The 24,600-nt window shown below is 32.9% G+C and overlaps 1 protein-coding gene across 5 annotated transcripts in view; it reads right to left on the bottom strand.

The window, feature by feature from the left end:
- Positions 1–24,600, bottom strand: part of EFR3A (EFR3 homolog A) — a 103,825-nt gene that overhangs the window by 38,457 nt on the left and 40,768 nt on the right. For all 5 annotated transcript variants that reach the window (XM_032253708.1, XM_032253713.1, XM_032253734.1 and 2 more), the window contains exons 4-12: positions 23,166–23,316; positions 19,816–19,937; positions 15,884–16,033; positions 13,928–14,065; positions 9,616–9,694; positions 6,595–6,730; positions 4,389–4,556; positions 2,049–2,163; positions 1,108–1,159 (exon numbers count right to left, since the gene is read on the bottom strand). In XM_032253708.1, coding sequence (XP_032109599.1) covers positions 1,108–1,159; positions 2,049–2,163; positions 4,389–4,556; positions 6,595–6,730; positions 9,616–9,694; positions 13,928–14,065; positions 15,884–16,033; positions 19,816–19,937; positions 23,166–23,316 — 1,111 coding nt within the window. The remainder of the gene's footprint in view (positions 1–1,107; positions 1,160–2,048; positions 2,164–4,388; positions 4,557–6,594; positions 6,731–9,615; positions 9,695–13,927; positions 14,066–15,883; positions 16,034–19,815; positions 19,938–23,165; positions 23,317–24,600) is intronic.

Raw genomic sequence — 24,600 nt, 5'->3', positions numbered from 1 at the left:
ATTTATTTAGGGAATTTGTTTAATATAAATAAAGGCTTAAATGATAAAATTAAATTACAGGTGGAAGATTTCAACATATTTCCAGGATTATAAATATACATGAAATATTTAACATTTATATTTGGATATTTATTATAGGATGGAGGTAGTTTTATAAGTCAGCTGGGAAGCTGGTGGGACAACTGTCAACTCATCCAGGAAAATCTATGCTTCATACCACATGTAAACATAAACTTCAGATTAAAATTCTAAATGTAGAGGGCTAAAATTTTAAAACTGCTGTAAGAAAATATAAACAAATGTGTTTATATCATCAGAGGAGGCATAGAGTTCTTATATAAGATGCAAATGAGAAGTACAAAACACACAGAAAAAAAGCTCATAAATTTGGCTATGTTAGAATTCAAAACTTCTATATGACAAACACCATAAACAGAATTAAACAGAATTAAAAATAAAACCACGCAAGGTATTTCTGCACTTAGGTCTGAGATAGCCCATTTAAAAAAATGAGATCATGTAAACATTTCTAGGATAAATCTGAAAGATACTGATTTGAAAAGGACACATATATGCTAGGAGCACTTGAATCAAATATGAGTACAATTACTAGAAAATACCAGAGGACCTTTCATTCTGGGTTTACCTTTTCTTTTCAGCTATTTATAGCCACTTCAAATTTTAAATGGCAACTATTAATTTTAATAAATTATTTTTTCCAATCAGAAGTGATTATTTGGTAAGTATGAGAGAGAAATAGCATATGTTGAAAGAGCTTTGGATTTCAAGTCTGAGTTCTATTTTTTCACCCAGCGACTTTGGTGGACCTCATCAACTCCTACCACTCACAGTCTCTGAGCCCAGATATTTTCATCTATAAGACAGCAATAGTTTCTGCCCTCTCTATGTTTCATCATTATGATGATCAAACAAAATGACAGGAAAAATGAGGAATAATCAGTAAAAAATATAGGCTAATTTTAAAATGAAGAACATAATAAAATATTAACCATAAACAGTAACTTAATTAAGAAAAGAAAGCTATTCAATTACTCTTTTCAGTAATTTAAGGTTAAGTATTTCCTTTATTTGTCTTAAATGCCTTACCATAAGCAAAGATCTCAACAACATTATCTGAATCCTCCTGGTTCCCAAATCCCTAAAATATACAAAAGGCTGGAATTATTATACTAATTAGCATTTATATTACTTCATTTACTTCAATTATTGGATTTTAAAATTCTATTCTTACTAGCTAAGTAGGCTTCATTTTTTATAACAATTTAAGTCACGGCTCACTTTACATGTCAAAGTAAATTTCATGTGAATTAAAAAAATTAAATATATAAACAAAAAAATGTGTTATTGGCTCTCAAATAGTCCTATGTGTGTGATGACAAGAAAATTAAATCATATACACAGACAACTAAACAACCCAAATTAAGACACCTTAAATGAGAGAAAATAATTACTATAAACATAATTGATGAGTATCTCTCTTTAACAAATATGAATAAACAGGAAAGAACAATTTAAAAAAAATAAATGGTCAAAGAAATGTAAGCTGAATAAGATACTATTACTTCCTTATTAAATTAACAAAACAAAAACATTCACAAACAAAAATTTTAGCATGTTATAAAATCAAATTAAATGTATAAAATAAGGGGGTCAGAGCACATAATCTTTATCACTTTCAGTTCTAAATTTCTAGTAATAAGCCAATATTCCTGACATATTAATTTTTAAAATTTATACAGAAAACTTGAAGCTTCACCCTAAATATGTATGCACACACACAACGTCCAGGCCAAACAAATACAATTTTTAAAGATGGAAACTCTGAGAATTTATAAGGTGAAAATAATTCTAAAGGCATAAAAGTGCTGATTCAATTGCTTAGCAATCTACTGTCATAATAATACTAACTGCTTTCCATAGGAATTTTATTACTGATTTTAAAAAACAAAACTTTTAACATTTTCTGGATTTCTTTAGGATAAAATGTAACTCAAGATTAAGTTCAAATTTGCAGTCTGAAAACATACCCTAGTTGACTGATATCCAAAGTATGGGTAGATGTTCCAAAAACAGGTACTTTCCCCATAATGAACATCATGATTTCTGACCTCTGATAATCTGGCAGGTTACTTCCAAAAAATCCTATGAGAGTATTAGGATAAATTTTAGAAACTGAAAAAGTCTACTTTTCCATATAATACAAAATTATTTTTAGCCAAAGCTTTCAAAATGTGGTAAAACAATCACTGGCAAGTCTTTAAGCTGCATGTAACATTAAAGGATATTACAGTTTCATGTGCCCAAAATCATTTAGTTATGTACCATATAAGCTGTGTAGTATAATGGACTGATAGATAAAATAATAAATATATCAAAGTCTTTTTTACATAGTTATAACAGTGACAAATCAGCACTGACTTGAGTTGACTGGAGTTTTAAAAAGGGGAAAATACTTTGGTAGTATTTCTGATGAAACTATAGTTCATACATTTTGCCTAAATTATTGTTCTGGTACTTTAGCTACACGTTGTCTAGTAAAGAAGTCAATAATTAGGTCACTATTCTGGTTTTCCAGGATTGCTCAAATATTTGAGTGTCATTATAGTAAGCCAAGTTTATAGATTACCCCTGTGAATTCAACATATGTAATTCAACTGATGTAAAAAATAAGTAAATAACTTGTCATTTTTCTTATCCAGTCTAGTTTCTGAGAATATTTTAAATTTATCTGCTGTAGCTTCTGATACTTACTTCCTGGTCACAAAAGATTTATAAAATTTAATTATCATTTACTAACGCTTTAAAAGTTTTTTATTTCTTAGAAGGATTGGAACACACTATCAAATCACGGCTGTTATGTTCGTTTCTTAAAGTTCAGTGCAGTCATTACAGAAACTTTCTGCATTTTTAGTATTTTTTAAGAATAAGCTGACTTTTCAATGTAACTGTTCAGCTTCTATTACTGGAGCTAATGGTCTGTTTATACAAACTCAAACTGTTCTAGTCATTATTTCGATTGGACCTAGGGGTAAAAGTCATTTCCAACAATCATGTACTTTAGCAGTCAATAATCTCATAACTTTAACATGACTCCATCTCCATAAAGTACATTATTCTAGTTAACACTTGCCGAATACATATTTATGGAATAATAAACTATTTTGTACTTGGATCCTCAAAACAACCTTATGAGTCTAGGTTCTATTTTTTGTCTCAGTTTCCTCTTGTAGAAATGACATTAAGAGAAGAACTCTTACCAAAAAATTAGAGAGCTAACATTAGGGCTTGAGGTAAGGGTTATTTATTTCCAAAGTCTAGGCTATTATTATTCCATACTTCTTCCATACAAGCTACTTTAGCTTTTCAAGCACCCAACTAGATACATTCCTAGTCTTGCACAAAACTGGACACTGACTTTCTGTCCCAAACAAATTAGTTATTACCACAAGGACATAAAGTAGTCTGCACTTGTCTTTACTGCAGCATCTAACTACAGTCACTAACCAAGTATAATGTTGCTTATACTTGAAGGATAAGTTACAGTGTGTACCTTCGAATGTGCTAATCTGAGAAGAACATATCACATATGTAGTATTCTAGCCAGGAATATTTAACTTGAATTTAATCACAAGGAAACACCAAACAAAACCAAATAAGGTACTTTCTATTTTAAAAAAAAGTGGGAGGGGGACTTTACTCATAAGAAATGTCCATGTCATAATGGAAACATTCCTCCCTAATGGACCTAAAGAAATATTACAACTAAACTCAATATATGATCCTAGACTGAATCTTGGACCCAAGGAAAAAAGTCAGTATAGGACATTACTGGGTCACCTAATAAAACTGAAATATGAAAGGTTGATTCAAGTACTGGATCAATATTAAATTTAGTGATGTTGACAATTTTACTTGGGTTATATTAAAACATACATTTATTCTTTGGAAAAATACATTGAAGTATTTAGTGGTAAAAGGCCATGATGTGTGCAACTTTCTGTATCTTGTGGTTTATAAAAAAAATACATGTGTTTGTGTTTATTCTTACATATACATACACACACAAAGACATACACACATAAAGAAACAGGAAGAGAAAGAAGGGAGAAAGAGATGCAGGAAAGAGTAAAAGCAAATGAAAAAGTAAATGGCATAAAATGTTAATAATAGATGAATTTGTGTTCTGCAGATTTAATGGGACAATATAGTGTTCTTACATTCTCATGCTTGCTTATTTTCAGAAAATAAAGTTTTCAGAAGTTTAAGCTATGATTCATCTTTAACAAATGTAATAGTCCAGGACCTTATGTGAGAGCTTTTCAAATCACTGCTTTACATGATAGTTTTGAAAAGTGAAATGCACTCACCTATTGTTTGGATGATAGCATTCTGCACAATCTTCTCATCATTGTCTTTGGAGCTTGTGTTTAAGTTGGCACTGCCTACAGATCCCCCCTGTAAATCATCTGCTTCAAATTCAACACTGAGACGCAGATGCTTCAAAAGGGTATTGAAGACTTCCAGCACTGTTGGACCTATAAAGGATCACTTATGTGAGAAGATACATGTTTCTAGTATTGCATATTCAAAGTCAATTATCTTATTTCTCCACAGATTTTTTTTGTAATTTTCTAAGTAGTCAAAAGTCCATAATTTATAAACTATTTCATTTTTTAAAAAAAGAGTAAGTAAGTAATAATTAAGAAAGCCCCTTCATTATACCAACAAATTTTACTGGGCATTTATGAGCAACTTGCCGTTTGAATCTCTGATTCCACCCTTACAAAATGTGTACATGCATATAAGAATTACCAAAAGCTTTCTGCCTATTTATTCTTATCTGGTCACAATAATGTGTACTAGGACAATATTTAACTTACTTGCTGGGTACAAATCCACAAAATCATATAATATAGCTCACAGAAGCATCAAATATTTATTTTGCATCTTTTGAGACTGAAGAAGGGAGAATATGCTTCAATTGAGACAAACTACCGAATTTATTAGATTCAGGTTAACCGTGCATTTGTTTTCTGCATTTTGTTCTATAAATTTTCTGCATGTGTTTCTCTCACTGCTTCTGTCTACCTTATTTTAATTAGAGGGTTTCATTTCTGCCTTTTACTCTTGATTCAAGTTTCTTTAGGAAAGGTAGTCATGTTTAAATGCCTCTTCAAATATATAGAGCCTAGCACATAGTACCTAACACACTTAGTAGTGTTAGTGGACATTAATCAATGTGACGATTCAATGTATCATATTGTTTCATTTCATGTTTCCAATTAAATAACTTTCCAATTAAATAACCTGTTTTAACTCCTTGAGATAAGTTACAAGATAAAATCGAAAATTCATATCCAAAATGCCCACCTTTATTTGACAATAAAAGAACAAAAGAATACAGTTGGTCCTCCATATCTGCAATTCTAGATTCACAGGTTCAACCAACTATGGGTTGAAAATATACGGGGGGGGGACCCAGGATAAAAAAAAATAACACAAACAAAAAAGCAATACAGTATAACAACTATTCACATAGCATTTACACTGCATTAGGTATTTTAAGTAATCTAAAGATGATGTGAAGTATACGGGAGGGTGTGCATTGGTTATATGTAAACACTACGCCATTTTATATACGGGACTTGAGCACCCACAGAGTTAGGTATTCTCAAGGGTTCTCAAACCAATCCCCTGCAGATACTGAGGGATGACTATTTTATTAGATAATATATTTCTACTTTGATTTTCAAGCAAAGAAACCATAACCAGATTTCCCTTCAAACTTCCGTACTTCTAATACGGACTATTCCATTTTTGTAGTTACATGTAGGTAAAATATCGCAATTTTTGAACTATCTCCTCTTATCATTACCCCATGATCATATCCTGTCAACCTGACATTGTCATTCCTACTGCTCCCATGCAAGGGCAAGTTCTTTCCCTCATGCACACAACAACGGCAGGAACTTGTTATTTCTAATGTGCCTATTTTGCTGCCAGAAAAATTATCCTATAGCACATTTCTCATGAAGATTAGAGTAAATCTTTAAGGACTATTAATCAGCTAAAGAACGATGTCCACAATTTGGTTATGACCTAATTTTAAAGCCAGCTCTCTGACTTCTAAACTAGCACTATCATTCTACCCAAAATGGGCCACATGAATTTTGCTCGTGCTAATCCATTTTCCCTCCCTTCTCTAAACCCTGGCTTTTTTACACTATGTTATCAAAGCCGGTCACATATTACAGTATTAGGTGGAGCTGTCTAACCATAAGTACACTATGAGTTTCTTGTATCTGCATTCTCCCAATGTTCAGTATGTAATCCATACTCAAAAACCTTTATTAGAAGAAAAGGGAGGAGGAATTGACGGGGAGGAAAATACTTAACTGTGCACTAAAGAAGCCTGAAAATAATTGCATGAACCCAAATTTCAAGAAAAACTTATAGTACATCTAAAATGGTGTAGAAATATTCTTAAGGAGTTTTGCATACACTGTTATAACTACTGAAAGAACACTTTGAACTAGATTAATGTACGATTTTATTTTATTTATTGGCACTCACCTATGGAACCTTTAGCAGCAATGGCGACAGCCTCTAACAGAACCTGAATAATACCTGCCCGAACCCGGGGAGCATCTTTTTTACGAGCATCAAGGTGTCCTAGAATCTCCTGAATCACATGGTGAGAATACTGAGCCTACAGGAGACAAAACAGTACAAAGATGTATGAACAAGCACATGCAACTTGGCAGAATTCATAAGAATCAAAAAAAAAAAAACACCTGACACATAAATGTCCAATTAGGGAATGGTAGTCATATTATGAGACAATATATAGCCACAATACCAAGTCATTCTTTTGAAGAATAAACAGAGATGCTGGAAAATATTTATGATACTCTGAGTGAAAAGAAGCATATTGTACAATACTTTGTTTAATAAAATTCAAAATAGTTTTTAAAAAGTAAATTAGAATTATATATACAAGGATTAACACTGGCCACCTCTGAGGAAGCAATTTATGAGAAATTTTTATTACCTTTACATTTTTCCGTAATTTCACAAAGGTCATTTATATACTTATAATTTTATAACAGATCAAAAATTTGTAAAAAACATAAATTATGACATTCACAGTACTTTTCCCTTACCCAAGCTAAATACTATTTAATATGGACACCTAACAATGCTAAACAGTCAAAAGACTCATCTAATCAAGAGCTACTGTCAAAATGAAAATATTATCAATGTGTAGCTGACAAAATTTAAATCAAGGAGATATCAAAAGATGTGCAAGTAACAAAGGCAATTTTATTACATATAAACAAATTTGATCAACTATAGTGAATGTTAGCGCCTAAAACAAAAAAAGCATAGCCAGAAAAATGTTTATTTGTAACTCGTGAATACGTTTTTTTTTTAAGAGTAGCAAGGTTTTTTTGTTTGTTTTTTAAACCTACACTTAAATGCCCATGAGTCACGACTGGTCTACTATCCTGCACGAAGTTGTCAAGAACATCTGTGGCTCTGAATCTCCCTGTCTGTACTTGTCTTCAGACAGGCCACCTCTGCGCTGTTTTCAGGTAGGTTACCTTTCTTTACTTTGGAATGTGTGGTTTGATAAGAAAGAAGTGCCCTATGCATAATGGCTACTCTGCTGAAAAGCAAAAATTCCCCTTCTTCTCTATCAAGAAACAGATTTCATCTCTAGGTATTTCTCAAATTTTTGTCATAACACACATCTACTTTTAAAACCATCCAAAATAAAAACTAAGTTTGTGTTTTCATCTTTACATTGTTTCATTCAAAGCTATGTTAAAATAGATGAATGTTAGGCAGGAAGACACATACACACAACCTGAAACTGAACTTCTTGCTCAGGAAGCTGCGTGCTTCTGATATGTGAACTTGTGCAATTATTAGTCTGCCTTTATAGGTAAGGTAGCCATTTGATTTACTGTCCAAATGAGGACACCACAGAGAGTGAAGGAAGTATTGTTAATAATTACACATAAAGTATGACCATACTACGCAAACCAGGGTATGTGTTCATTCTGCTTATGAAGAACAACTCAATAATGATATCATGTGTTACAAGAATATGGAGTGAAAGGAAGGAAAGTGAGAAGATGTTACACAGTATATTGAAGTCACGTGTGCTAAGGTTTCATTTACTTATGGCAAAATTTGCCCTTACACTGATATTTAAGGCAATGTTAACAGATGAATCACTTTACGAAGCAACATAATACAGTGGTGATTAAATACATAAGCCATGTAGTCAACTAGCCCAATTTCGAATTCTGGCCCTACGATTTAATAGCTAAATAGCTCTCAGATTAAGACAGAAATTATTTAATCTCCCTGTAACTCAGTTTCCCTCATCTATAATATTTAAATAATAAAAATTATTCATAGGATTCTTGGGGCAATTAAAGCAGTTAATTTATATAAAGCACCCAAATTGTATCTATTGTATGAAAAAAGCTCAATATGCATTAGTTATTATTACCACTTTTCAATTGGTGACTCCTGAGCTAATATATGACTATAACATTGAACGTAACAGTAATGACAAAAGAGCATTTCATTCAGAAGTGACCAGAAGCAGGCACTCTTCTAAGTACTTTATACCAATTTTATGCAAATGGCAATTAAAACAATCAAAACTATCCAAAGTTTTAATTGTACAATGATAGTATTAAACAGAAATTCCTATTCTGGTATGTACTACCATTTCCAGAAATATTACACATGTTTTCCCAAATTGCCAAGCCCTGTCATAAAACAATAGTACAATACTAGACTAAAGCTTTCCCTTGATATACTTGGGGATGGGCTTCAGCCCCACTCCATACCAAGTCAATGGTACCAAAAACAAGGCCCGAAATCCATCTCTGCAGTTGGCCTTGCATGGAAAAAATCAGCTCCCCATATACTTGGGGTTTTGAATTCAACAAATAATAGATTTTTTATCTCCCTTTTGTTGAAAAAAAAAAACTACACTATAAGTGAACCTGCACAGTTGAAACTTGTGTTATTCAAAGGTCAGCTATATATAAGACTTTCTGATATCCAGATAAAGTGGCAGGAAAGGAAAGTCCCTTAATCCGAATTCCACAAAAAGGCAAGCATCTGGAAAGGTGAGTGCACACTAAGGCCAGCAGCAGTTCCAGGCAAATCTTCAGCTCTTCAGTGCCCAGAGCTACTCATTTAGACAGTTGTATACATGGAGACCAGATACAAAGCTTAGGGCTCATATAGGAAAGGTAGGCTATCAGATCAGAAATCCCTGTGTCAATTCAGAACCCCTAAAAAACAACAGGAGACTGTCAAGAAGTTTGTCTGTGTTGGTCTTGGTGCTGAAGGGAACCATGATAGAATTATTTAGTTCTTTTGATTAGATCTATTTTTCATCTTCGCAAATAAGAAAATAAGTAGCAAAGGAAAATTAATGAGACAAAAGAGCTAAATTAAGAGCGATGATTTACATCCTATAGCTCTCCACATCTGTTAGATAATGTGCTTATCTATAAAGAACCAAAATTGCTTATATAAATATAGTAAATAATCAAACCTTACCTGAATGGAATACATTATAATTTTAAAGCAGTGCACTGCAAATTCATTGGGATCCCACAGTTTGTGATGATCTAAATGCCTGCAAATAACAACAAAAAATTACTTTAAAATTCCTTATTTTATTACGCTTTCTTCCTCTAGAAACCTCAACAATAGGAAAAGTTTAAAGTGAGAATACTACCTAAAAGAAAAGCAAGACTTCAATTTAATTCTTAATGAACTTCATGAAACATATGTTGCAATTAAAGCTATTTCTTTTTTTTTTTTTTTTTTTTTTTGGGAGACAGAGTTTCACTCTTGTTACCCAGGCTGCAGTGCAATGGCACAACCTCGGCTCACCGCAACCTCCGCCTCCTAGGTTCAGGCAATTCTCCTGCCTCAGCCTCCTGAGTAGCTGGGATTACAGGCATGTGCCACCATGCCCAGCTAATTTTTTTGTAGTTTTAGTAGAGACGGGGTTTCACCATGTTGACCAGGATGGTCTCGATCTCTTGACCTCGTGATCCACCTGCCTCGGCCTCCCAAAGTGCTGGGATTACAGGCGTGAGCCACCGCGCCCGGCACAATTAAAGCTATTTCTAAAGCAATGCTGTGGACCAGTAGTAGTTTCGTGAACATTTAATCAATAAATATTTACTGATTCCCAGGTTTTTTCAATGTTGCAATCTATTAATTTACTTCTTGCAATGAATAATTTTATCTAACAAGTAAATATGAATGAAAGAGGGTAAATGATGGACAAATACAAGGCTGGAAAACACCAGGAAAACAACCTTAGATTATATCCACAGATTGCCAGATTACTTCTCACTTACTGTATCAAAATTAAAGTATAAAAATTGTCCTTCCATATCAAAACCAACTTTATTATAACTATTATTTGTTGAAAATATATTTTATGCTAGGCATATATTATCAACCTTAACGGTTAATTTAGACCATGATTTTCAGTAAAAAAATGATCAGAATTTGAATTCTGACTTCACTTTCTACCTATATGTCCTTGTCCATGAGTGAGTTACTTGACTTCTCTAAGGGTCAGAAATCTGACCTGGAAAATGGGGACAGTAATGACATCCACTTCATATGGTAAAAGGATTAAGTAAGATAAAGCATATAAGGTTATTAGCATAGTCACAGGGTGCAGCCAGCACTTGACAAGTAATAGCTTCTATTTTAAGATACAAATAAACCATTTAATGCGTGCATTAAAATCTTTTCGAAGGTGAAAAAATTGGAGCTCAGAGAGGTTGGGTTTTTCAAGTTCATACAACTAATAAACAGTATATCCTGATATGACCTATATTAACATCTGTGCTTGCTGCTTCTTATAACTTTCATCTCCTGGAAAGTAATAATTACTTTTTGAGGCATTAAAAATGGAAATGGTACCAAAAAAAAAGACCTGAAATCCATCTTGAATCATCAGTTTTTAAGGTCTACTATGTGTTACGTACTATGAGCTAGCCTCTGTAGATTCGAAGAAGCATTTGAACATGGCTACTTGTTTGGAAGAAGTCTGAAGAGTAGAAGGCATAAATGAAATCCACTAATTAAAATTAAGTGGACAGAAGTAGTGATAAAAAAACATACAGATAATTTATAGAACAAAATTTATACATTTACAGAAAACAAATGTACAGTTAACCTGAATCTGATAAACTGGGTAGTTTCATAATTGAGGCAAATTCTTCCATCTTCACTCTCAGAACATATAAATCTTTAATGCTACTATAAGCTGTATTATCATGATTTTATGGATTCTTAACCAATTTTCAAGTTAAATATTGTCCATTATAATATTCATCTGCTAAGAGGCAGAAAAATAAACTTTTGTTATCTCAAGCATGCTACCAATTACTTATAGTTTGCATACGTACTTGTCAAGAATTTTATTACAGTAACCTGCTGACATATTGGCCCTGGCTCAAATTTGTCCTATATAGCCCTATCATGATTAACTTTCTCAAAGGGAAGTTCTAGCCACTTTATACTTTTAAGCTATGATCTCCACTAATTATCTATAAACTTGAATAAAAAATTTTAAAATCTCTACAGTATAAGCTAAACTTTTTCCCTCTTATCTCACACTAAGCCCTAAACCCTATCCACCACTTCAGCTAACATTATCAGTGTCTTGTGCTCACTGTTGATTACAAATATAATATTCAAAATTTTTTAAATCATTTATTTTCTTTATGCAAATAATAACTAAAATTAAAAACTGACTTTAATGTCAAACTAAAGCATTATTTACAAATAAAATACAATTTCCAGAGCAGTTTTTGACAGCTACCTTCATCTACCTTAAAAGATACTGGCCCTGGCTGGGGCCAGTGGGAGTGGGGGCCAGTGGGAGGGAGGCCCACGTGGACAGATCACCTTGAAACCCTGTCTCTACTAAAATTACGAAATTAGCTAGGCATGGTGGCGCATGCCTGTAATTCCAGCTACTTGGGAGGCTGAGGCAGGAGAATTGCTTGAACTTAGGAGGTGGAGGTTGCGGTGAGCTGAGATCGTGCTATTGCACTCTAGCCTGGGCAACAAGATCGAAATTCCATCTCAAAAAAAAAAAAAAAAAAAAAAGACGTTGGTCCTAAATTCTCAATTTAGACATGAATTATTTGTTTTCAACTGCTAGAGCATTTTTTGTCTTTTTCTCATAATCCATATATTGTTTTATAAATATTGTACATGTCAATCACCCATCACATTTGTTATTAATGCATATATTCCCAAAATATATGGCACCTCGCTTACTGGGGGCATTTAATATTGAATCAACTAAATGGCTAGTATGTAATCACATATTTACTTAAGATTAATTTAATTAATTAACTAATACATGATCAGAATTTTTAATTTCTATATAGAAAAGAATATAACTCAGTTCGAGTTATTCAATTCAAGTATAGCTTATTTGGTAATTTTTTTCTCAAGCTACCTCTCTAGATTTTTAAGGCCTTATAGATTAGTTCTCAATAAGAGTATTAAGATAAAAAAAGGTATTTGACGTTGTCAGGATGTGTAGATATTAAAAAAATAAATCTGCCCTTAGTATATTCAATGTAATCCTGATTAATTTTTAGTGGCATTTCCATAAGCCTTTAAACAGTAGATCTCAATATTTTGGAGGTGGGAAGAAACACAGACTGAAAATCAATGAATCTTTAATTTTTAATATAATTTTGTGATTTATAGATTCTTGTAACTAAGGCTCAACTTGGAACCCTAGGCTAATAACATCCATCTGTAATAAATAAAGAATTCTGGGCCTGGCGCGGTGGCTCACGCCTGTAATCCCAGCACTTTGGGAGGCCAAGGCGGGTGGATCACAAGGTCAGGAAATCAAGACCATCCTGGCCAACATGGTGAAACCCCATTTTCTGAAAATATAAAAATTAGCTGGGTGTGGTGGTACATGCCTGTGATCTCAGCAACTTGGGAGGCTGTGGCAGGAGAATAGCTTGAACAAGGGAGTCTAAGGTTGCAGTGACTGAGATGCCACTGTACTCCAACCTGGCAGCAGAGCGAGACTCCATTTCAAAAAAACAAAAGAATTCTGGATGTTACATTTAGAATATCGTACATATTCTATAAAGTCACTATTACAGTCAGTAGGAGAAAAGGACAAGGTGAATTTTCACAAAAGAAAGACTAGCAAAAATGTCTAGAAATTACACAGAATATTATATGGTAGATCTATCATCTAGTGATTGAGTTAGAAACACAAAGGCTTAACAAGGCTTGAGACAGAATGTGTGGGTGGAGAAACTCAAAAGCTCCTTAATGTATTTTGCCTGGAGGAGAGCATGTAAGTACCAATGAGATATTTAATATTCTTGCTCTGATTAATCACCATGTAAAAGATTATTTGCTCAGATATGTGAATGTGATCTAAGGCAGCCCAGCCATGGCAAAAAGCCAAGAAATAGAAACCAGGGAACAGGAAAAACTGACCATGAAAGTTAGTAAAACAAGATACATTATACTTGGACACTGTTTAAATATTTCACTGCACATACACATTTCAAGGTCTGTAAGTAGATATTCACATTAAACAATGCACATCATATTAAACAGATTATTACACTTCATACTTAAAGGGAAAAAGCTACTTAAGTATTGACCACTGTTCAAACATATCATTTGTGACTCAGTCCTGTACTACCTCCACAATGTTACACTGGTTCCATTAATAACTTCCTCATACAAGTAAAAAAGTAGTTGTCCTCTATAAATAAGTTAACACAGAATTAAATCAATTAATACAGCAAAGTCACAAATAACCAGGAAAACACCAACTACTTACGCAAAAACTGGTCTAACAGCATTATTCATATTTCCAAAAGTTGCTCGTCCCAGCAGTTCTCTGAAACAATTTTCAGCCAGCACAGCAGGATTCTCTTCTTTGTCAGTTGCAGAAGGAGAAGAAGGAGGGCCTATACGACTAAAAAAGAAAGCGAAATAAAGAAAAACGAACATAAGAATTTTAATATTAGTTCTAATAAACAGAATATACTTTACTTTTTAGAAATGTTAAAACGGCATTTGCTTTTTATCATCCAGTAAATATAAAGCTTAATTATAATCTCATGAATTTAACACCACCAAAATGAATCATACGCTCTTTCAAATAGAAGAAATAAACTTGGCTGTGCAACTTCTTTCTAACAGAATGTCTTTTATATAAGTAAAATACTCAGCAGCTTGCTATTCATTTTCATTAACTTTTCTCTATTTATAGCAAAATCTTAGTGAGAACGCAGTGCCCAGATACCATCTTTAGGTGTTCTTAATTTAACTGTAAATGGGCAAAAACAGAATATAGTGAAAAACTATGACCTAGCCTATAAATAAAAAATAAAATTTAAAAGCTAATTAGAATATCTGTATATGTAGCTGTCTTCAGCAGATAATATTCTGTTCACATCTTGAAACATTATTTTAGGCTAATGAATTTATGAATAATAATTTTAAAAATGTGTATGTTGCACTGGGATTATATCATGAAAAAATATAATTTCTTAAGAAATGACAACCAATGAGCTCTGTTTCCTATATTTTACTTAGGCTAACCCTCGACCGCAAGAGCCATAGTTACGGGAAATGGGTTCCCTCTAGCTAGTGATCCTTGAAATAGTAAATATTTTAGATAAGGACACTTTCATCTCAGCTACAGTGCCAAGAATAGGAAAAATACAGATAATGATAAAATATGACAAGTTTCACACTTTAGGGAAGGTTCCCAAAGATGGAGACAGTCACATACAAGGAATTAAGCATGAATCCTTTCTGTGATTAGTGTAAATTAACACGAATGTGCAAGTGCTACCATAGAGTTATCAATTACATTTTTAGACTAGTTTTATGTTGCCATTACACATATAACCACAAAAATTATAAACAAAATTTAAATCTAGAACTATAGAATTGAATCACTTTTAAATTAGATTCAAATTTTCCTCTTCAAACTGCAAGAATCAGGAAACGGTAATAAGCCATTGAAGAATACTGCTTCTGAAATCTTCATTAATTTATACTAAATATATTAAATATTATTTATATATAATGAATATTTTATTATTCATTAATTTATTATTATTAACTTGTTATCTCTGTGTATGGCAACAGAAATGTGGGGGATAAGCATGCTTCCAGTATTTGAAAAAGTGGAATAAAGTACAGAATTCCAAGTGCAAGTGAATGTTGCAGAGGAAAAAGAAAAAAATGAGCATATATCCCAAAATAATATTCAATTCCAAAATATCTTAGGACAAATCAAATATGAATAGTGTCTAACCATTTTGTTGAAAAAATAAAATACAGTGTGGGTAGCTATTATTATTATCATTATTATTTTGGTTAGTTCTAACTTCCTGTGCAAAAGTATGCTAGATCTTTTATATTAACAGAAGCAGAGCTGTAATTTCTGTTTCTTACATTTGCAACTTTAAGTAGTATTCATTAAAACAGCAATTTGGATATTCAATAATAAGAGACAAATAAACTGTAAACTTATTCTAAAAGAAAAAGAAGGCTTAGTTGTATGAATAATAATCTATAGTCTACTAATCCTAATGTGATCACTACAGACTAAAATTTTTTCAGAAAGGTAATATTTTTAAACTCACTTAACTTTATGAGACTACTGTTTACAGAGTATTAAAGACAAAACTGTAAAGACAAAACTCTGTTCTTAACCTAGGCAAGCATACATACATATACATAAAAGTAACAGTTTCAACACTGACATCTTTTTAAATACCTGTCAGCTTCTTCTATCTTTTGCATGTTAAACAGGAGGGAGGGAACAATCTTATCCATATGCTGAGGTTCCCAAATGGTGGCCCGAAGTTCATCGTTAACTGTTTTGCGAACCACACCTTGAATGCCCCTAATTCCGGCAATTCGTATCCTATTAAAAAAAAAAAAAAAAAAAAAAAAAAAAAGAGGAAGAAAATGAGCCATAAAAAAAGTAATTTAAACAAGTCTGCTTGCCTAGCTAACAAAATCAATATCAAGTAAATGCTGTTATATTAACGATAAAAATCTTAATACACAAGTCTAAGAAAGTAAAACCTCAAAAATTTAAGAGACACAGAGATATGCCCCAAAAAGGCTTACTTTAAATATTGTGTTTGTAAAATCGGCATTTTAAAAGTTAAAGGGACTATAAAATACAAAAATACCTATTTTTCAATTTTAAATAATCAACAGCATAGGTTTTCTTAAAATGATAACAATATTCCATTTCTTACCTAGAAGTCTTAAGAGCTGAGTAAAAACAGGATTTCACTGTTCTGAACACCCTTCATGCTTTTTCAGACTTCTCTCACTGTTCTTCCCTAACAGCCCTTCAACTCCCTTAGTCTACCTAGATAGAAGACTAAGCTGGTTCTTTTAAAAGGTATTACAAACAAGAACTATTGAAATGGAGCACAGATAATCTCAGCCATATATATATATATACATATATACATTATCATATAATAATCTGATAATGTGACTTAAAATGTATCAATATAGTAGTGAGAGAATGCTGCCTTATCCTCCCATCCCAGATCACAGCACCAAACTTCCTCAAGCTCTTCCTCACTCTTCTTTAAAAAAGCAAAAGAAAATAAAATTCTATAGGTTCAAGAATGAGAAGAAAAGTGACCAGAAAACAGTTTCTAAACACTGCAAAAGAACAAAGTCTCAAGCAGAGCTAACTTGGTGGCTCAGTGAGTCTCAAAACAGTCAAATATGATTGTTATTTACTTCCTTTCTTTCTACTATCTGAAATACTCACCAATTACAGGTTTATTCAGTTTACCTAGCACTGTCTTCCAAAAACTGTAAATCGGTTTAAAGAATAGAGGATATGGGGGGGGAGGTGACATTGCTTTACATATCCATGGCAAAATAATGCAGGCATCCAGGAGTAGGAGATGGAGAATGGAAGGTGGCAGTAATATGATACTGAACAGGTGAGAAAAATGAATTGGAAGACATAAATGTAAACTTTGCCTATTTCAAAGCCGTATCTATACATGCTGCTCTTTAAAACATAAATGAGTCTTGAGAGACTCTTGTGCAGCTGTCACAGTGGGCAAGCCTAACGTTCTTACAAAAGATTCCTGCTTTACATACCTGCTGCTACACCTTGGTGATGAGAAGGTCAGGCACAAGGTGGCATGAAGCACATGAACAAACAAGATGAAACATGTATCATGCCTTGTGAGACAGCAGCCTAAATGGAGCAGCAGCAGACAGTGGTGTCCTTGTTTAAGGTTAAAGGGAAGTGTTCATGGTAACTATCAATAGCTTCTATAGCTACACAGCTTCATCTAATCCAGATCTAACATCTAGCCTAATCAGCACATTCTAGCCATGACTCCCTCAAAAGGAATTTTACATTTTCCCTATCACTGAAATAGAACAACTGTCACATCTACAGCATAGAAATGTTGAACAGTTTAAATGAGTTAACTCATGTAAAATGGTTAACAATAACTGGCACACAGTAAGCACTCAGTAAGTGTTAGCAGTTCCTGTTTGTTGGTAACCATCATGAGGATGATGAGGAGGAGGAGGATGATGATGATGGTGGTAATTTCTACCATGGCTGAAGTTTCTTCAGAAAATTAGAGTTAGAGATTAAAACTGTGATGTATGACTCTACAAGCGAGAACAAGTTCTTCTTTCATTTTAAGAAAATCCAAATATTTATCAGCCCCATCTCCTACTGTCCATGGCCACTGGAGTTCTATTTGATAAGAGTTTGGTAAAAATGAAAGGGATTGATGATGTATCTAAGTTAGAACTTAAAACAGAATATAAACACACAAAGAAAATCAAAAGGGCTTTTATTTAAGGTAAAGCAAAAATAAACTGAGTATTTTATATTAAATAGCATTTTAGTTTACTTGTTTGTTGTACAGGAATTCAAATGAAATGTTGGCATTATGGATCTTCAAATATGATATAACATTGGAAAGACCTAGAATTAGCAAAATGTACTATAAGTTCTTTCATTTGTATATAGAACATTTCAACATTTCTTTTTGGAGGAAGTAATAAAAAACAGGTAAAAATATATTCAAAAGACAAGATACTTCACTAGGGGATGATAAATACTTAGAAAAACATACTAAATTTTTCTATATTTTGAAAGGAAGCAAAAATGTTAAAATCTTGAAAAAATTGCCATTTTCTTTAGCTAATCTTTTATCTTTTTGCCCCATTAAAAACTTATTATCAGCCTTTCAAGAGAGAGAACAGCCACATAGAAATTTTTTAAATGTCCTTTAGAGAAAGAAAAGAGAATTTTCCTGGTGATGGAGACAAACAGAAAATTAATCATTGTAAAGTAATTACAGTATTTTTTTTTCTTTTTTACCTCTGAGAGGCTTTATATTTCATAATAAAGGCATAATAGCAGGACTTTAAATGGCCTATGCTCTGCTGAGCAAAAATTATACTAACAGCATCACAAACAAAAACAAATCTTATACCTGAAATTAACTATTAAGTCACCTTTAAGCTTTCTTTCTCCAAGTTAAAATGACATTTATACTCGTTTTTATTTCATGTAAACCAGCACTGTAGCTTGCATACTTCAACTAAAAGCTAGTTATATTACTGTACATTCCTTATTTTAAAAGAAAAGTAAAAATTATAAAGCATGCTATATCTTTATTATCAACTGCCCATAGTAACTCTAAATTCTGATTGATTTCTCGTTTTCTAGGTGTAAGATAATAATGCTCAAATTACTTTCTATATTTACCAAAGTCATTTTGACTTTCTTAACTTTAAAGTTTCTCATTTCTGTATTTCTCATTCTACCAACCTATAGACTGAGTTTATGAAGTATTTGATTCCAGATTTTTGGTAGGATACATCTAGAGGAAATGTTTAAAAATGTCCAATATAGTTGTCATGACAACCTCAGATAAACGATGATTCGGTAGTATATATTCATTCAATTTATCTACTTTTCACACACACAAAAAATTATCTAATTTTTCACTCAACTAACTGACAGTCTACTATGTTCCAGGCACTATTCAAATTATTACCAATACAGCAAGTAGTCCTCAAAACCAAGTCCTCACTCTCCTGGAATTTATATTCCATAGAGGAGCAAGAAACAGACAAAAAAATATAAGATAAGAAGATAAAGATAACTGGGGGTGGAATGGGAGGGCTGACATTTAATAAAGGCTGGCTGGGGAGGGCTTTGTGATAAGGTGACATCTGGGTGGAAATATGAACAAAGTGAGGTAACAAGCCATGTGGGCACCTAGGGAATTGTTCTGTGCAGGAAGACCAATATGTCCAAAGGGCCTGAAGAGAAGTGTGACTGAAGTGTTCAAGGAATGGCAAGGAGATCCACGTGGCTGGATTAGAGTGAAAGCATGAAGAAATGATAGAAGTACAGGATATGACACTATCAGCGGAGCATGAATGGACATTCTAGGCTATAGTAAAGATGGACATTCTAGGCTACAATAAAGACTGTATTTTAGTGAACTGGAAAACCATTCTCCTTTTGCTACTTCAGTCAGTAATTATAACTTCTAACAGCAATGGGAAGCCATATTTCAGCCATATTCTGGTTTCCTCTGGTAATCATTATGTAACAAAAAAACAGAGTATTCATCTCTAAATTACTTACTACAGATCCAGATTATAAAGTAAAATAATACATACTCTGTTCGTACTTCTGGATCACTATGACAGGAATGACACATGGCACTGAATCGAGACACAAAAAAGTCATAACGTCTGTGATAGGATGGTGTGTCTTCTTCAATATTTGCAAATTTGACAAACTAAAAAACAAAAACAATATAAAAAATATATATCACCTTCTTGAAAGTATAGACCAAATACATTTACTTTCATACATTGTTACATTAAAAAGAAACATGAAAATAAGAAACAAACAAAATATCAAATATGACATTTATACAAAAGCTTTCTTTTCATAAGATAGGGTCTTGCTCTGTCATCCAGGCTGGAGTGCAGTGGTGCAATCATAGCTTACTAAACCTTGAATTCCTGGGCTCAAGTGATCCTTCAGCTGGGACTACAGGCATGCACCACCAAACCTGGCTAATTTTTTGATTTAATTTTATTTTTGTAACAATAGGAGTCTCTTGCTATGTTGCCCAGGCTGCTCTTGAACTCCTGGCCTCAAATGATCCTCTTGCCTTGGCCTCCCAAAGCACCCAAATTACAGGCATGAACCATGGCACCTAAGCCAAAAGAAACTTTTTAATAATAAACTTTTAGAAATCAAGAGGAGGAAAACAGAAGAAACGTAATCTGTGCTTTCCCTAAATCTTAATCCACAATAATGACAGTGTTATTTATCATTGTACAAAGAACACAAGCTTTGAAGTAAGAAAGGCCTAAGAGTGAATCCCCGTTACATGCAGCATTACTTCACTGTGTCTTTGGACAAGTTATTTAGCTGCAATTCCTCATCTACAAAATGAAAATAATATTTCTAAGCGTGAAGGGTTTTTGTGAGAATTATGACATAATATATGTAAAATATCTAGCAAATACTGTAGTATGTCTTTAAAAAGACATGAACCAATGTTGCATAGTATTAACGTTTATTACCATTATGTATTATTTTCATAAAATTATATATTATTATTTATTGATATTAATATTAACATTTTTTTTTCTTGAATCAGTGAGTATACAGCCATATTATGCTCCATACTTTTCTGTGTTTGAAACAGTTGACAATAAAAAAGAGGTAAAAATAAAAAATATCTAGCACAGTTTCTGAAACAAAGGAAAACCAAAATACATTGCCTCTATTACTGTCATATTGAGTTGGCATTAGCATGAAGAGGAAAACGGCAACAAATTAAACCATAGGAAGACTATTTATAAATCTTAAATCAGTGCTGGTCACGTTTGATGACATGGGGCACTCAGCACAACTAAGAAAATCAGACCACAAGGAAACACTAGGTAATTAATATTGGTCAAGATAATATAGATACTTTGGCATTTTGTTTAATAAAGTTCACTCAAATTAAAGTAGATAACTGGGGAATTTGGTCTTTTGCCCAAATTAACTCATTAAAGCAATCTAAAGGCATTGCTGGCTGCAAGTAAAGAAACTTTTGGAAATGCATACTAAAATTCTCCCTCTAGCTATAAAGCTATTTCCCCTAAACTTTCCTCACCTAATGTAAACAAAACAGGAGAAGCCTCAGTAGCTACCTTGCCTGAAACTAAGCTTGTCAAATCATCTAAATGCATTTGGAAATACCCAATATTTTCCTGCTGAAATAAATGATAAAAATAATATTAAGAGTTTGAATGAGGGTTTTATTTAACACTCTTGCTACCAGTAATAACTAACAGTGCCATGCACTGTTCCAAGAGCTTCATATGTATCAACTCATGTCACACAGCAATCCTGTGAGACTGATATTCTCATTATCCTCTTCTCACAGATGAAAAACTGAGGCAAGGGAAGAATAAATAACTTGCTCAAGATATACAGCTAGAAAGCGGTGCAGGCGTAATTCAAACTGGGGCGGTCGGACTCTGGAATCCATATTGTCAGCACCTCGTATACTTCCTCTTCCTATACCAGAAAATAATTATCTATAAACAATAGCAGGTAATATATGATTATTTTATTTTTTGATTAAAAATCTGAATGGAAACATACAGTATTCACGTAGGTCGAATGCCTTAAAGCTTCTCAGAGAAGAAGCTGGAACTGAAAGACTGAAGGTAATACAATGAAACTAAAGACAAGGGAAGAAATAATATCACTGTATTTTCTTTTTTAATTAGGTATGCTTTCTCCAACCTTATTTTAATGAACTATGGTTTAAGATAGAAGAAAATGAATGTGGTGAGCAGAAATAGTTCAGAAGTAGTCTAGGAAAGAATAAAGATACAAACGCTTAATGTTAATGGTAAATTTATTTTTAAAAGGGTGCCAAGACCATTCAAGGGGAAATATTAAGCTCTTCAACGAATAGTATGGCATAAATATCCATATGCAAAATGTGGATAAAGCTGAATGCTTAATTCGCATCACATACAAAAGCTAACTCAAAATGGCTTATTAAATACAAATCTAAACTGTAAAACTCAGAAAAAACTATTAGAGTATACCTTTGTGATCTTAGATTAGGCAATAGTTTCTTAGATATGAAACTAAAATCACACCCATCCACCACCTCCCACCCCCACACACATATACACCCCCACACACCAACAATAAAAGGAAAAAAAACCAAGCAGACTTCATCAAAATCAACACTTTAGTAACTCAAAGCACACCAGGAAGAAAGTGAAAAGACAAAACCATAGAACTGGAGAAGATAATTGCAAATCATATATCTGACAAAGGATTCTTATTAAGAATATGTAAAGAACTTTTACAACTCAACAATAAAAAGACAATTGAAAAATGGGGGAAAGGATCTGACCAGACACTTCTCCAAAGAAAATATACACAACAGTCAGTGAGCACATGCAAAGCTTTACCATTAGTCATTAGGGAAATGAAAATCAACCACAATGAGATTCCACTTCAGACCCTCTAGGATGGTTACAAGTGTATATACTACTAAGTGTATATACTTTGTAGTGTGTATACTATACCCAAGAGAATGAAAAACATACATCCGCACAAAAACCTGTACACAAATCTTCATAGCATTATTCATACTAGCCATAAAAATGGAAACAACCTTAATTAATGAAAAGGCATGAAACTCAAAGGAAGTGTAGGACACAAAGTTAATGTTGCAATATATGAATGACCAAGAGAAAATAAAAATGACAGGTGTGCATTCATTTACAGGCAAATATTCTATTACGATCAGTTAATACCACAGATTTCACAAGAAACAATAGAAAAAGCGAGAGACAAATAATTCTAATTATCTTAATTTGTGTTGACTGTTGAATTCAGGAAATTTGCCTTTACCAGGTAAAGACATTCTAAGAAGCAATTAATTATGGATATTCTAATTAAACAAAATTAGTAACATTATAGTTTTACTCACAGAATTTGTTCCAAGAACTTGAAGCTTTGGCTCCCCCGATTCCAGCAGCTTTGCCACCATATGAAGAAAGCTTTCTACAAATGGCTTAATGCTTTGAGAATGGCAAGCCATGAGAAGTTGGTCCAGAGCCTCCATAGCAATCAAAACATACCTACGTGTAGGAGAAAAAAAACATCAAAGCATTTCTACCTCTCTTAATTCTCCTAAGTGCTTTCCATTGGAAGAATTGACATAAGTCTATTAAAATACACCAAAGAAAGAAACGCAAATTTAGTAACTCCTAAGTAATGTCTTAATTCTCACATAGCACTAATGATCTTGCAGCTTATAAAACAATCCTTATATTGAAGTATACAGAAAATATACTCTGTATTCCTCCATTTCCTCCTTAACTATCTGAGCTTCTTTAACATTAACTTTGTGTATTTTTCTTTGTAAATACGGACATTTTCTATTTTCCAGACTTTTAACCATATTTACTTGTATCTAACCCAAAATAATTAGTAATGTGACAATTACCAATATAATCTACTTATATATGTAAATATGAGTAGATAAAACACTATCAGCAACAGAATACTATTTTCAAAGTCTCATAAATATTACTTTCCAATTCATCAGATTTTACATTTTGTAGTTAAAATTCAGACAGATACCAGAGGCTAGGAAGGGCACGTAAGTGGGGATGGGTAGGGGCTGGCGGGGTGGGGTATGGAGGGATGAAGAGAGGTTGGTTAGTGAATACAAACTTACAAAATTAGATAATACAGATAAGTTCTAATGTTTGACAGCACAGTAGAGTGATTAAATTAGCAACAATGTACTACATATCTCAAAGTCGCTAGAAAAGGACTTGAAATGTTCCCAACACAAGAAATGACAAATAACTTGGGGTGATGGATAGCCCGAATACCCCAACTTGATATTTACACATTCCATACATGTAATAAATCCTCACATTTTTAAGGGCAAATCTAAAAAAAAAAAAAAAATTAAAATTCAGTGTGTAGATAATTTTCATTCAACGATCAACCATAAAGCTATCTGTGCCATGATTTACTAAAATGTTCTAAGTAATAACAATGCAGAAGTACAGAAAGCTAATATATCACTTGGAGAATACTCTAATAAACTTGGATCATAAAATGACAGAATAAGAAAGTATTTATAATCCAAATTGCAAAGTTATTATTGTTCGAGCACAGAGAATATAGTAGGATGGTAGACTTCTTATCAGTAGGAGTACAGCTAGTAACAGTTTCAAATTAGCCTGCTGGGATTTTCTGAGCCTTGATATCTAAGTCTAACATGGTTCTCTCTTACTACTCCTCTGAAAGGAAAAACTAAAGCTGTGTGAAAAAAAATCATCTGCTTTATAGGATCTTTCTGTTTATTTTCAATTTAGAGACTGATTTTTAAGTTACAGTTAAGTCAA

The sequence above is a fragment of the Sapajus apella genome, unplaced genomic scaffold (assembly GCF_009761245.1).
Source record: "Sapajus apella isolate SASKATOON/1434 unplaced genomic scaffold, GSC_monkey_1.0 scaffold3, whole genome shotgun sequence".
NCBI lineage: Eukaryota > Metazoa > Chordata > Mammalia > Primates > Cebidae > Sapajus > Sapajus apella.
The sequence above is the reverse complement of the archived record's forward strand: the minus strand, read 5'-3'. Positions and strand labels throughout refer to the sequence as shown.